General features: G+C 43.1%; 1 protein-coding gene across 2 annotated transcripts in view; it reads left to right on the top strand.

Moving 5' to 3' along the window:
- The window catches only part of LOC142575630 (presequence protease, mitochondrial), a 157,467-nt gene that overhangs the window by 116,858 nt on the left and 26,376 nt on the right, over positions 1-14,233 (top strand). For both annotated transcript variants that reach the window (XM_075685150.1, XM_075685158.1), the window contains exons 21-25: positions 2,097-2,208; positions 3,029-3,141; positions 7,486-7,539; positions 11,258-11,329; positions 12,938-13,052. In XM_075685150.1, coding sequence (XP_075541265.1) covers positions 2,097-2,208; positions 3,029-3,141; positions 7,486-7,539; positions 11,258-11,329; positions 12,938-13,052 — 466 coding nt within the window. The remainder of the gene's footprint in view (positions 1-2,096; positions 2,209-3,028; positions 3,142-7,485; positions 7,540-11,257; positions 11,330-12,937; positions 13,053-14,233) is intronic.

A 14,233-nucleotide genomic window follows, 5' to 3' on the forward strand; every position in this document is an offset into this window, starting at 1 on the left:
CAGAGGAGAACAATCTCTGGCCGCATGAAATCGTTGGATTCAGGCCAGGGCTCAGTACACAAGATGTCATGCTCAGACTTAAGCATGACATCCTAGACCGATACGACTCAACTGACACCAGGGCGATCCTAGGTATCGGTCTCGCCAAGGCATTTGACGTTAGCCACAAGGCTATCTTGGCAGGCCTCGAAAAGGTAGGTGTGGGACATAAAGCATATGCATACATCAAATACTTTCTGTCACAGAGGGAGGCAAATATAAAATTTCTGGATGTAAAGTCCCCTCCTATCACACTTGGGAGCAAGGGGACCCCGCAAGGGTCCAGTGCTATCACCCTTCCTATTCAACATACCGATGAGGGGTCTCCCGGCAGAACTCAGTAAGATTAAATCAATAAAATTTAGCATGTACGTGGATGAAATCAACACCTCGGTTAACAGTGAGAGTGATACAGCCATCGAACTTAAACTACAGATAGCAGCGAATATGGTTGAAGCGTATGCGGCCAGCAGAGGCTTGGCGTGCTCGCCACAGAAATCGGAGCTATTAATGAGCCAAAATATCAAAGGGGACACGCTGGGAGCAGCAGACCCACCAATGTTTTCGTAAATGGAAATGAGGTTCCCAAGGTGGAGTAAATAAGAATTCTGGGCATGTATATCCAGAGAAATGAATACAACCTCACGACAATCAAGAAATTGGAAGGATACGCGGCGCAGGTCACGGGGATGTTTTGGAGAGTTGCACTCAAAGGCAGGGGCCTCAAAGAGAACAGCCTCCTCACTCATGCGAGCCTTTATTACCAGCCGAATAGCGTATGCCACACCATATCTTGCGTTTAAACTTCAAGAAAAAGAGAAAATAGATGCGATCATTAGGAAGAGCGTTAAGAGAGCCCTAGGGCTCCCAGACTCAACCTCGACAGACCTCCTTCTCAAAATGGGGGTTCACAACACGCTAGTTGAGCTCACTGAGGCAGTGCGACTTGCTAAGTTGGAAAGATTAGGCCGGTCCAAAACAGGGAGAAAAGTCATGGATTGGGTAGGAATCCAATGCGACAGGCGTGCCTCGACTGGTAAGAAGGACATTCCGTTGGACGTGTGTAAATGCTTCCGAATTGCCCACCTACCTAAAAATATGCATCCTATCTACAACAAAGAGAGGAGAGCTTACAGGGCTAAGGCACTAGTAAATAAACTTAAAAACACACCGGCGCATAAAGTAGTGTACATGGACACTGCTTGCAGCAGAGATGGGGCTGCGATATCAACGGTGGTTGATGGCGATGGGTGCGTTAAGATAGTGTGCTCCATGTGCCCGAGGGATGCCTGTACAGCCGAGGAGGTTGCAGTAGTGCTCGCTTGTGCGGGTACAAAAGCGGGAGTCATATTATGCGATAGCAAATTAGCTATTCGAAATTTTAGCAAAGGGAGAATCTCGGAAGAGGCCCTCCAAATTCTACTCAAAAACGCTCCTAGAAAGGACATAACTTTTATTTGGGTTCCGGCCCATGAAGAAGTCCCAGGTAACGAAGCCGCTCACGAGCTCGCCTGAGCACTCTACTACCAGGCAACTCTAGAGCAGCCAGTTCCAGGGATCTAAGATAGCATCATCACGTACAGGGAAATCATAGACCATTACAAAGCAGAAAGAAGAATCTTTCCGCCTCCGCATCGGTCTCTCTCTGGAGGACGCTCCCATTTGGCGTGCCTCCAGGGAAACAATCGTACATCACCATATTGGATCTACTTGACTCAGACGAGGGACTATAACGATGCCCTCTGCAAAATTTGTAAGGAGGAAGGTACGCTAGACCATGTAAGATGGGAGTGTGCTGGCTCCCCAGGGACCAAAGAAAAGATTGACAGTAGAGAAGCCTGGGAGGCTTTGCTCCAGAGCGAGGCTGAAGACGACCAGCATCGAGCATTCCACCTGGCCGTTGAGGCCGTGAAGACTCGCCGTCCTCAACGCGCAGGGACTGCTTCGTCCTCCCCCCTACCTGCGTGTAGGTTAAGAAGCGGGCACCCCAGCTCGGTGGAATAATAAAGTTTTCAATCAATCAATCATTTGTTTCTCATTTCTGCATTGTGGCCCAGGTGCTCGCTGAATGCCAGTTCAACCGGTCTCTCAGCTGCTGAGAACAGTCTTGATGGTCTTCTTTCATCCATTCCTGGCGCATGCACTACCAACTGTCCAGACTATATTGCGGTGAGCCTTGCCTTTGTTTTGAGTCATTGAATTACATGAGGTGCATACAGTAGCTGTTTCTAACTATTCATATCTTGGATGTCTTTGCAGAGGTCTTTACCTCTGACACCCTCTGATAGTGAAATTCAGAGACGTTAATGATTGATAAAGTTTTGTAATGAGCACCATAGGGTCATAGCCACCTGGTGTATGGGAGCGAGCAGTTCATATGACATGGCAAGTTGTGCATGTGTACACACTTGCACATGATAAGGGCCATGTTTCAAACTAGACCATCTACTAATACAAAGATGGCCCTGTACTATTATGAGTGTGTACTACTAGTATCCAGTAGCTTTCTTTCATGTTTGCATATGTGTAATGTCTAACTTGATGTATAAGGATATAGTTTTGAGAGTTTGACACCTGTAAGAACAAGAGTTGTTGCTGTGAAACTATTAATTTTATGTGTACATAGTCAAGGGCAGTGCCTTTACAACGAAGTGACTAGTATAACGAAGAATTTTCTATTTGCCGGCTGAGTTCCTATCTCATGTGTACTGCAAACGCCTCTACAGCAAAGACCCCTGCAACGAATTTTCCTGTACAATGAAAAAATATAAGCAGCCCCGAGGGCTGATTAGTGGCAATTGACTAAGCATTCCTCGAATTCTCACTGAAGAAAGACTTTATTTTGCTGAACGTGCATAGTCCACTCTATAGCGAGTGGCACAGTGTGCAATCTTTACAACGGAATGACCTGTGTAACGAAGGATTTTGTAAGTCCTAATTATTTCATTATAAAAGCATTTGACTTTATATGCTTGTGTTTCCTCTACAGGATGCTGACTTCTATGCCAAAGAACGCAAGATCCACTTGGTGTTCCCATTTGGTGTCAACTTCTGTGCAAAGAGCTTCAATGCAGTGCCATATGGTCACCCTAATTACTCTAGGTGAGTTTGTTGTGTTCTTCATTGTAAGCAGTTACAAAGTAATACAGGCAGCAGCTAAGCAGGAGTGAATGTGGAGAAAAGGAAATTTGGGAATGTTTTAAGGATCCTTATTAGTATGTAGAATACATCTGTACAGCTGTGAGAAAACACATACGAACCATGGGCTCACCGAAAGAAAAAGTGAATTTCTTCATAATTAAGACACACAAACTGAAATTAACTAGAACTCTGGAAAGTTCGCAATGCCTCATTTGGGCTGCAATCCTCAGTTTCAGGTTATATTCATAGGTGAAGAAGAAAATTAGCTTTTACGTGGAATCCCTAGTCCATATATGTAGTACTTTTTTTCTTCAGGTGAGTACAGACAAACAGACAGACAAAGAACTTTATTTACAAAGTCTTGAGAAGCTTTGCTCTAGGGCAGAGCTGCGGGCCGCTCCTACGTGGGGACTGGTAGGCCGAGCCTAACCGCTGCATCGTGGGCTCTCTGAACAGCCAAGTTTGCCGTGAAAGTTCCGAGCTCTGGATGGCAGAGCTCCATTCTTCCGTGATGCGATTGGGTCCCTGTAACGAGGGGCATCACCAGAGCATGTGTGGGGAGTACAGTATTAAGAATATTAAGAATGGCCTATTAGATAATAGTAAAACTTTTTTGCAAGTCTGTACCATAGAATAAGGTAGACAGGAGTACTGCCCCTCCTATCTCTTAAGGGAGACACCATGCAAGAATTCGGTGGTTATTGAGTTCTGCTGCCGAGTGTGAGGTCGTGGGTTTGATTTGGGGCTGCGGCGGCCGAACTCAGGTGGAGTTAGATGCAAGAGTGCCCATGTGCCATGCTTTCATTGCACTTAAGAACACCAGGTGGTCAAAATTAATTTGGAGTCCTTCAGTTCAGCTTCTTCATAACCCACTGTGCAATTTTTTTTATTATTATTTTTAGTATTACTGTTATTATTGTTCAATATGAAAATGCATGGGCACCAGCTGTTCCAATGTTGGCATGCCTGACCATCTCCTATATTAAAGGGCCCCTGAAACGGTTCGGACAAATTTTGTAGACGCGTAGGGTACAGCTTAAGTAGAACATTCGCACCACAATTTAAGTGAAGCGTTACGTATTAATGGAGCTACAAGCGATTAGAAGTTACCCTCCTCCCCATCCACGCTTTTCCTCCTCAACTCGTTCGCCGAGCGAGCGGGGCTACGCTCTGCCTTCACTGGTCCTGCGTCACGATGCGACGTCACATTGTCCACTTCCGGTTGTTTTGGAGCCCGCCCCCGCCCGCGCGAGACCTCTCCGCTAGCCGCTTGGCTGTCGACCCCAAGCGAGAGCTATCGAAGCAGCATGCGTTGCGAGCATTCTGTCGTAGCGCCGAACGTGTCTGGTATTCCGTTAACCACAGGCAAGCTGGTCATTTCGGCTAATCAATGGAGGCATAAACTCAAGCTGACGAAGGAACTTTGGCGTAGACGTACGTGAGCGGCCTGATCGGTCTACACGGTCCAGACACTTGTTGGCGCAGCGCTTAACCAGCCAAAGAAAGTGCTAATATTGCTCTAACCAAGTGTAAAACATTTTAAACATTTATAAAAACAATGTGTCGATGATTACACTCCTGCGAAAAATACGCACCAGCAGCAAAGAAGAATACGCTTCGTTGTTGCTACTGTGTATGGTTGCGCTCTATGCCACCAGGTGGCTGCACCGTGCAGACCATTCACATTTGCCCTTCTGCTCATCTCGACTCATCCTGTTACGGCACAGTCAAGCGGCCAGACCCTGTCCCCTTGCGCTTACGTTTGCCCTAATATGGGACTCGCGAAACGCTGTTGCGTTAGTAATCTTCCGGTGTAAAGTGACGGCCACAAACGCGCAAATCCTGGCGCCGATCGGATGGCGGTAGTCCGATGCGCAGCAGCCAGTTCGCTCGTACGCTGCCTTGCAGAGGGACACGATGTCGCAGCTTGACATATTGCCAGTCGCTACGTTTGCAGTCTACAAGGCAACAAAGTCGAATCATAGTGCTCGCGAAAAGACTGAGACCAACTGTGACCGCGGAGCTCTCGTCAAAATGGAGCAGACGACACTTGCTGTGTGCCGGAAGTGCTTAAGTGTACTGAAAAATTGTTCTTGTGCATTCTCTTTATGCTACTTTCTTTTCATAAAAACAAATTAACTAACATTCCAACTATTACGAAGATCATTTGTTTACCATAAAGTTGGAAAAATTATCGATCACGCGCCCTGGTCAGCCAATCGGATAGCTCGCCCCACTGACGTCATATGGGTGATTTTGGTCATATGGGTGGGGGCGGCTTAAAATTCCGCCGAGCAGTGCGCTGCGATCGGCAGCGATGTGCATTTTTAAAACCTTATAATAAATTACACGCTTTATGCAGAGCACTTAGATGTGTCAATTAATGATCAGAAGGACCTACTCTAACGACTCAGTACATTTGTAGAAAATCGTCAAAAGCGTTTCAGGGTCCCTTTAAAAAATATGTAAAGTGCTTCGGTAGGACACGAAACGTCACTTCGTGAAATATTTTTGGCGATAAACATTTTTAACCAGCTTATGCACCACTGGAACTTTCTTGTAAGCTTGAAAGTGAGCATCATAATAAGGCATTGCTAAAAATCGTGCTCCATTGTTAAGCAAGCTAGACTAATTTTTCTCAGGAGATTGAAGATAGGCCTTACGCCTAAAATTGCATTAATCCATTATTTATGAGCTGTTCTTCCATTTTTTATGTCCCGTTAAAAATGGGCAAGATATGTATATAGACCAAGAAATGATCCATATTTGGGATTTAAGAAAAAGAAAGGCTTCATACAAAAACTTAAATAAAGTACTCGGGAGTTGTGCTTCACATAAAAAATGTTTTTAGACTCATATATTGTGCAGTAGTGAGCATAATTAGAAAAAAATGTGAAAAAAAACTCATTTTTAGTGTATGTGTAGCTGCCAATTGTCATTGAGGTGGTCCTAGTAAAAATATGCTGAATAATGCATCTGCTGGCACATTATATTGTTTTTAATCAAGAAAGTTTTATTAGATTGCCCTGTGATTTAACAAAAACATTAATTTGTCTTCAGCTAGTCTCAAAATCAGCATTGTGTGTTGTATTTGCCACATAGCCTCTTGGCAGCAAATATAATATGCATGACCACGAGCATACCTGTGCTGATAGAGGGGTGTCTATAGGGAGTCCACATTGCATAGAAGTTGTTTTCTTCACTGCTGGGGTAGATGTAAGCAGAATTACACCAGCATGTCGCTTTCTGTTATTGACCTGCTTGGCATCTTCACACAGCACCGAGAAGCCCGCAAATACATGAGAAGTGCCTCGAGCAGCCAGTCATGCAGCAATTTTGCGTGCATTTGCAAACTTCTTTCACTTGGAAAAACACTGTTATATAGCACGTATTGAGCAACAGAAAGCTGTATCGGGAGTGTTTCACGTCACTCTACAATTTTCTCATTGACACTTTTCATCTAATTATAATATTTTAGAAGTTGATTAATTATGACTAATTATGTAATTAGGCAGAATGAAAAAAATTGAGTATCTTCAAGTGACAGCAAACAACATTACCTTTTTTCTGTCCAGCTACGTGGTATTTGCATATTTTTAAACTCTGGCTAAAGTTAGCTGGGACGCCCTGTATGAGGCACTAACATGTACGGTATGATCTTCATGCCCAACCAATCAATACAAGCAGCATATACATATGTGTCACTTGCCTTCCACCTCACACCCGCTGCTGGAAATTGAATGGGACGCTGCGGTCAGTGCAGAAACTGATTTCTGTTGACGACCAATAATTTGGACATGCTTTATTATTTGGACTGCTTTGCAGCACCGCCACTGGCTCCACGGACTTAATGTACAATGCCTTAATCCTTAATGTATAAGGATGACCAAAATTTCAGACACATTACACCACCCTATTCTTTAGTTTGGACTCTGCCTGCATGAGTTGAGCAGAAGTAGTTGGTGGCCGTGTTGGTGAAGGGGACATTTGGAGTATGTTAAGCACATTGTCTCAAGATGTCGCTATTGACACTCTTGTTCCCATATGCATGACTGCTTGCTGTAAGATTGCTGCTGATGTCATGTCAAAATATTTCTGCATATTATATGAATTCAACTATCTTGCTGGTGATAGGACACTTGGATGAATCCATAATAGCCATACTTCTTTAACATGGTGAAAAAAATATTCCTCAAGTTGTGTTGTTGAGCCCCATCAACCAATCAATTTTTGACGTGAGCTTGCTCTGAACTTCTGCGCCCACATTTCAGTGTTTTTTTTTTTCTTTTTCTTGTTTTCCTGCAGTCTTCAAATTGCATCTCAGTTATTGTCATTCAAGTATCTTCTGCGGGAAGTGAGGTAAGTGCCCACTCTACATCCCTGAGTGGCAGTATTGTACCATGCTTACAAGCCCCGAATTGTGCTCTGCCTCAAGAAAGCAGCCCAGGCAGTAGCCGAACAAAGAAGGCTAACCTTTGTATTCTCAAACGTTCCTCAACTCAAAGCTGTTCCTCCACTCCACCGAGTTTAGCACAGTGCCACCCCTCGACTGATAAAGACACTGCACTTCTCATGAATTGCCATGGATGATCATGGAGAGCAGTGTGACCACTTCTGTTGAGGGGTGGCACTGTTGTCTACTTTCTTGAGTTGAGATGGAGTGTTGAGTGGAAGAACATTCTAGAATATGGGGGTAAGTCTGTTAGTAGCAGGAATGTATGCATGTGAATATATGTGCGCATGCATTTAAATGCCACAAGGATTGCTTGAAGCAGTGGTTTTTAGCCATGGATGTGTCAGGGACCCCTTGTTGACTGGTGGAAGGGATGGGGGATACGTTGCAGTGAACAGGGAGGGGGGCGGGGCAAATTAACACAACATATAGCGTGAAACAGGTGCCTTTTGTTGTCACCTGGCAAAGAATGGTCAAACAAAAATGCCACGTCAATTGAATCTGGACAGCTTGTCAATACATGGTGTGGTCACGCTTGAATACTTGCATATCTGCAGCCACATTCAACCTGTTTCTGTATTTGCTATTCAAGTATGCAAGCCTGGAAAAAACATTTCTGCAGTTCCCAATCAGAATGCATCAAAGCTTACATAGCCACGCCATCAAAAAAGAAAAAGAAGAAAAAAACTTCTGCAGGCGTGGGTTTTGCAGACCCCATTTAAGAACCACTGGCTTAAAGAATGTCTTAGGCCCTTAGGACCCATTGTTACCAAGTTTTAAGTTTGTAATTCTGAACTTCAGTTTTGCAAGTGGGCTGTAAAGATGTTCTGAGTAGAAAAGTCTGCCTACGCAGTGTCTCTGCATCGTTCTTGTGAACACATTACTTAAGCATTATAACAGAAAAGGAAAAATGTGTATTGAAATCTAGTTACTGTGAACACCATTGTGACTGAGAACATGTTTGTTCTGAATAAAGTAGAGTTCAAATTATTGGTAGCCCCTTTGTTGCAAAGCGTTGATGCATCCAAGATTTAATTGTGGGGTAAATGCACTGAATGTGCTCCGACTTCACACTAGTACAGGCAAGGCCTTGGCGCAAAGTTTTTGACCTTGTGTTGCTACAGTGTCAAGTCTTCACTTTGTATCTACAAACAAATTGGGGTGGTGAAAAAAAAACAGTGAATTATACACCGCTTGAAGGGCCTCACCACCCTCCAAGTCAGCAGTAGGCACAAGGCGAAAAAGGGTTTGCTTGATTGACTCTCCTGCCAAAAAATGAAAAGTTGCATTGGAAAACATGGTAATGGTGTAAATAGAATATCTATGGTTAGTGGCAAAGGTTGGGGCTCCTGTCCTGCATTGAAAACAATTGTAACTGCATTTGTTGGTTAATAAGTCCTATTTTATACTATGCCTTCACTGCATCCAGAAATTGCTAAGTGAACCTTGCTGGGCGAGTGCCATTTTCGCAGGATGTTCTCTTCCAATTTTGACATTGTTTCTCATTACATTGTATATCACACTCAACTCTTTCATTACCATGAGAAAATGGTAGTTTTTGAGAAGTCTCGGAAAAAAAATATATTTACCACTAGAAATAATATTCCAGCACACATTGAAGTATAGCATATGCTGCATAATGAAATCCACTTTCCAAATACATATTTTGCCAAACAAAAAAATTTAATATTTAAAACACAAAAATTCTAGAAAGCGCCATTTTTGCTAGAAGTTGATAAAAACAACAGTAAAAAGACATATCTACAAAAACATTACTATCAAAGGAAATTCAGAATATACCTTTCAAAAATAACCTAGCAATGGTGTCTGAAAAAATAAATGCACAGTACACTGCTGTTCTTCGGACACAAAAAAGAATAAGACCACTTCATCGCTCATGCCGTGCTGTGAAGCAGTTCCTAGATTTTGTGAAGCATAGGTGCAATCCGCACTTTTCCCACAATACGTCTGGTTTTTGTTCAACTTTGCGGTCCTTATAACATATTTTGCGGTTCTGCCTTTTCGACATCTGCCGAGGATGGTCCGAGGAGAAGTCCAAGGAACGTACTTCACCAGTTCCTCTAGAGTCATGCACCTCTTCCAGGACTGATCGCTCTCAGCATAGCTGGGCAACTAAAAGATTTTGCATCCAAGCATATCTGCTTGCATTTTCGCAGATTGTCTTTATGACCTCTGCAGAGAAGAAGAGTAGAAAGAAATCTCACGCCATTGTAAACTGTCTTGCGCTAATTCGTAGTGTTTGGCCGAGATGTGCCACAGGTGGCCGTCTTGGCGTGAACGGAAGTTTCTTTGCTTCTGATGGCAGCACATCATAACCAAGCAAAGTATGCACCCTGAAGATAATCAGTAGAGCTTTCAGGTCGTGTGAATTGATTGGTAGATAAGCGTACATGATATAGGAGACCGCCCAAAGCTGTAAAAGAAACTCACTGGTGAACAGCTGCGGATGTCGCATGCTGACTCAAAAGATCATCGTCATCAGAGCTTGAGTCTGCTTTGCTGTCATCTATGGAATCATAACTCGAGTCCTCATCACTAAATTGAAGTGTGGGTGCAGCATAGTTTTGAGCACGACACTTTTCTCACGACGCAGCCACGTGGGACAACGCCATGGGAACGACTTTCGATAACTGCACAGTGACACTGGCAGCACCCCTTGCCTAGGTTTTATGAGAGAAGCGAAACCGAAGCTCTTGGAAACTGGTTGAAAATGCCAGGTCCACATGTTGGACATGCAGCGGACCTTCAGAAATACACTTTGGCGGAATAAAACAACTCGGGACTCCAAACCAAAACACACTAGTGAACAGCTGGCATCATTTTTAGTTATCACTGCTCAGCACTGTCGGATGGCAAAGCCGGTGACATAATTCTTGACTTGCTGGGAGTCATTTTATTACAAAATTTTGATTCTAGTGCAGTGTATTTCATTAAAACTTCTTTCTGGGCGAGTTGGTGCATACTTGACATGAAAACTGTTTACAGCGCAAACACATGCAACCACAAAGTATAAGGGACAGTACACAAGCGCTGTCCTGTCCAGCGCTTGTGTCCTGTCCCTTATACTTTGTGGTTGCATGTGTTTGCGCTGTAAACAGTTTTCATGTCAAGTATGCACCAACTCGCCCAGAAAGAAGTTTTAATGAAGTACCTTTCTTGTTCAGTGGGCCCTTCCTTCTGTGTTCTTCCCTCTTCTTGCATCACTGACCTTTTACAGCGCTTGTGTCCTGTCCCTTATACTTTGTGGTTGCATGTGTTTGCGCTGTAAACAGTTTTCATGTCTAGTGCAGTGTAATCGTGAGCGGCATGCGTTTTTCTCCAGCGTGGCAGAACGTGACATCCACGCCACTTTTTGCTACAACATACGCACATCGGTTCGCAAAAAGGTCCATCCAAAATCACAACATCGCCGGAGCACGAAAGTTTAAATTGATTCTGAAAGTTCAGTGCCTGTGCTAACTATTGAATGGCCTTAAGTGGATAAGATACGGCTCCAACATGTCGAAATCGCCAATCTAAAGCATTGATCACCGGTGATCAATTTGTATAGGTGTGGTAATGAAAGAGTTAAATCTCCTAATGTGTCCTTTGTTTTCTCTTTAGGGAAAAAGGTGGCGCCTATGGAGTGGGTGCTGTTGTTCAACCTGGTGGATGCCTCAGCTTTTACTCATACAGGTAGTCTCACGAGCTCGTGCAATTACTGGCTGAGTTTAGTTAGCGCTGTATGCTTTCCTGCATTTTATTTTGGTCGGCATTCAGCTTTTCTTGCTTTTAATTGCATATTGAATGTCACACCGATTATCCTGAGGTACTTAACTGAGGAACAATGCAAGGTCTGAAAATTATTGCATTGTCTAATCCTTCATAATTCTCAGTGCTTTTGCTCCTCCTCAGATCCGTGGCATGGGCCCAATAGCCTTACTGTGTCCATTCTTGGCAAGAAATGATTGGAAAAGTGTACAACTTTCTTTTAATGTGGAGTAAAATGCGGAACACTACACTGCAATAACTTATCTTTTTTTTTTTCAGTGATTTGTAAATGTTGGAAATCTCAAATGTGGCTCAAATATTTCTTTTTATGTGATGCATATTTGATTTCATAAATTGACCAAGAGATGGCTTGCTTTAAAAGCCACCTGCAATGGAATTTCACTAGACAGTTTTAGTTTAGCATACGCTGTATGCTGTAGTGTAGCGTACGCAAAGCAGCGCACATTTTTTACAGTTTTAGTTGGCCTGCTAACTTTGTAGCATTGAAAGAGAGTGCTCACATTGCTGAGAATAGTCAGTAGTGTGGTCATTGTAGGCAGGTGACGAGCCACTGAACATTGTGTTTCTGTTTCATTCTGGTCCATTGACACATTCTTAGACAGGTTTTTCCATAAAGGAAGTGTTATTGTTATTGAAGAATTGCGCAGTAGCCATTTTGATGGGGGCATAATGCAAAAAAAAAGAAAGAAATAAGGAAGGAAGGAACACTCATATACAAAGATTTTAATGTTTTGTTAACAACACCAGGCCCACAAAATTCAGGGCCTTCATACAGTGGTATCTCTTATAGCCGAACTGCAGCTTTGGAATGTAAAGCTGTGTCAACAAATAAATTGTGCTGGTATAGAGCAGCTCAGGTCACTCTGATGAATTATTTGTGGGCATAAGGCTGTTGGGAAAGCTAAGAAGGGCAGGTAGGCTTCCAGAACATTTTAAGAAGTATAACACACCAAAATTTATGTTAATATGTACAGTGTTACCTAAGCTATATTTGCCATTGCCGATATAAACATGCCCTCAGGAGATGTGGCCAAAATACACTTGGTAGCGACTAAACCTTACTAAAGAGAGGAAAGGGGGTTAACTGAGGGGCTCGATTTTTATTAGTCATAAGAAGCCAACAAACACTGACACCGACAACATATGGGAAATTACTTGTGCTTAATAAATGAAAAACCTGCGGCAAGTTGTTTTTCATCCACTTTCATTTCCATTAATTTATCATTTCTTTATTTCATTTATTAACTACAAGTAATTTTCCCTATGTTGTCGTTGGTGTCAGCGTTTGTTGGCTTCTTATGATATGACTAACGAGAGGAGTTATTTATGGGCTGTTGGGAAAGGAGGACAGTAAAATTTGTGTTATCATGCACAATGTTACCCACTAATAAAATACTGCTAGGCTATAATTTGCTATTGCTTAATTAAGCATGCTTTCAGGTGATGTGGTTGAAGTGCACTTGGTGATGACTAAACATTTCTAAAGGGAGGGCTTAATTTCTTTGTTTCAAGGGACCCAAACATGGAGAAAACATTGGATGTATTTTGTGACTCGGTAGCATGGCTCACAAGAGGAGAGTTTACAGAAGAAGACCTTGCAGAATCTAAGCTGTCCTGCTTTGCGAAGGTGAGCATGCATGCTGGAATTGTGTGCCTTATGTGCCTGTTACACACGCACTTTTAACTACCACTAAAACCAACTACTGTTCAAATCCGTGAGCTCCACCGATTCCATTATGAAAGCTTGCAGATCTTAAGTTTTTTTTTTTTTTTTTTTCGGGGGTCATGACAGTGTGTGACACATGTACGTTTGGGCATGCATGCATGTGTGTGTGTGCATGCATGCGTACTGTACTTACATTTGTTCAGAGCTTAAACCCATGAGTGCTGTGCTTGCATATTACAGGGTAAAGCTGCTGTTGTGCAGGGCTCAGGTACACTTAATTTAACGCGATAGCTTTCTTTTGCTGCCCCCCACATGGTGCTTTGTATGTTTCTACTTTTAGGTGGGTAACCTTGACGCGTGCCTTTATAATAATTTTCTGCATATAACCCACCACCGTGTATAGCCGGTACCCCCAATTACCACAGCCTGGAAAAAAATAATACCTGCATGTATAACCTGCGGAAATAACTGTATGTCACCATGCTCAAATCTTTGAAAAGACTGTCTTCATTCGCGGGTGCACGACTCGTCCATATCATATTTTCGGCCAGCAGCTCTTTGAACCCCCCCCCCCCCCTTTTGATGACGCTGATAAAGCTGGATTCACTCGACAGGCATGATCACGGATGGATCAGTCATGTGACATGTGACGTGAATCAGATCACTTTGCAGCCAGCATTCACACGATAGAGGATGACTGCGCGGACAGAGCAGCCCACACACGGGCAATTGCGATGGAGCAAACGATGGGCATGATACCATGATATGCGATCTGCAAGCTTAAATCAAGATCAGCACGCATGGCTGGGGAGATGGTGGGGTTCCCTAGGAGATAAGGAAGCTTTAAATGGCCTTTAAAGAGACACTAAAGGCAAATATTAAGCTAAAATGATAGATTAGTGCTGGAAAATCTTTAAGGCATCAATATTATCGCGAGCAGAGCCATAATAATCGAGAAATTGAGCTAAATGCAAGACATGGTTAGAGACTCCCCCGGACTTCAAGCACTTGCCCGATGACGAAAGCACTCCTCAGTTAAATTCTGTCACTAGTGCTCAACCATTCATTGCAAAAAACATCCTTGTATTGTATTATAAAACAAAATAAAATGCTACTTGCTTAGTTCTATTTCACTATTTAGA

Source organism: Dermacentor variabilis, chromosome 1, assembly GCF_050947875.1.
Source record: "Dermacentor variabilis isolate Ectoservices chromosome 1, ASM5094787v1, whole genome shotgun sequence".
NCBI lineage: Eukaryota > Metazoa > Arthropoda > Arachnida > Ixodida > Ixodidae > Dermacentor > Dermacentor variabilis.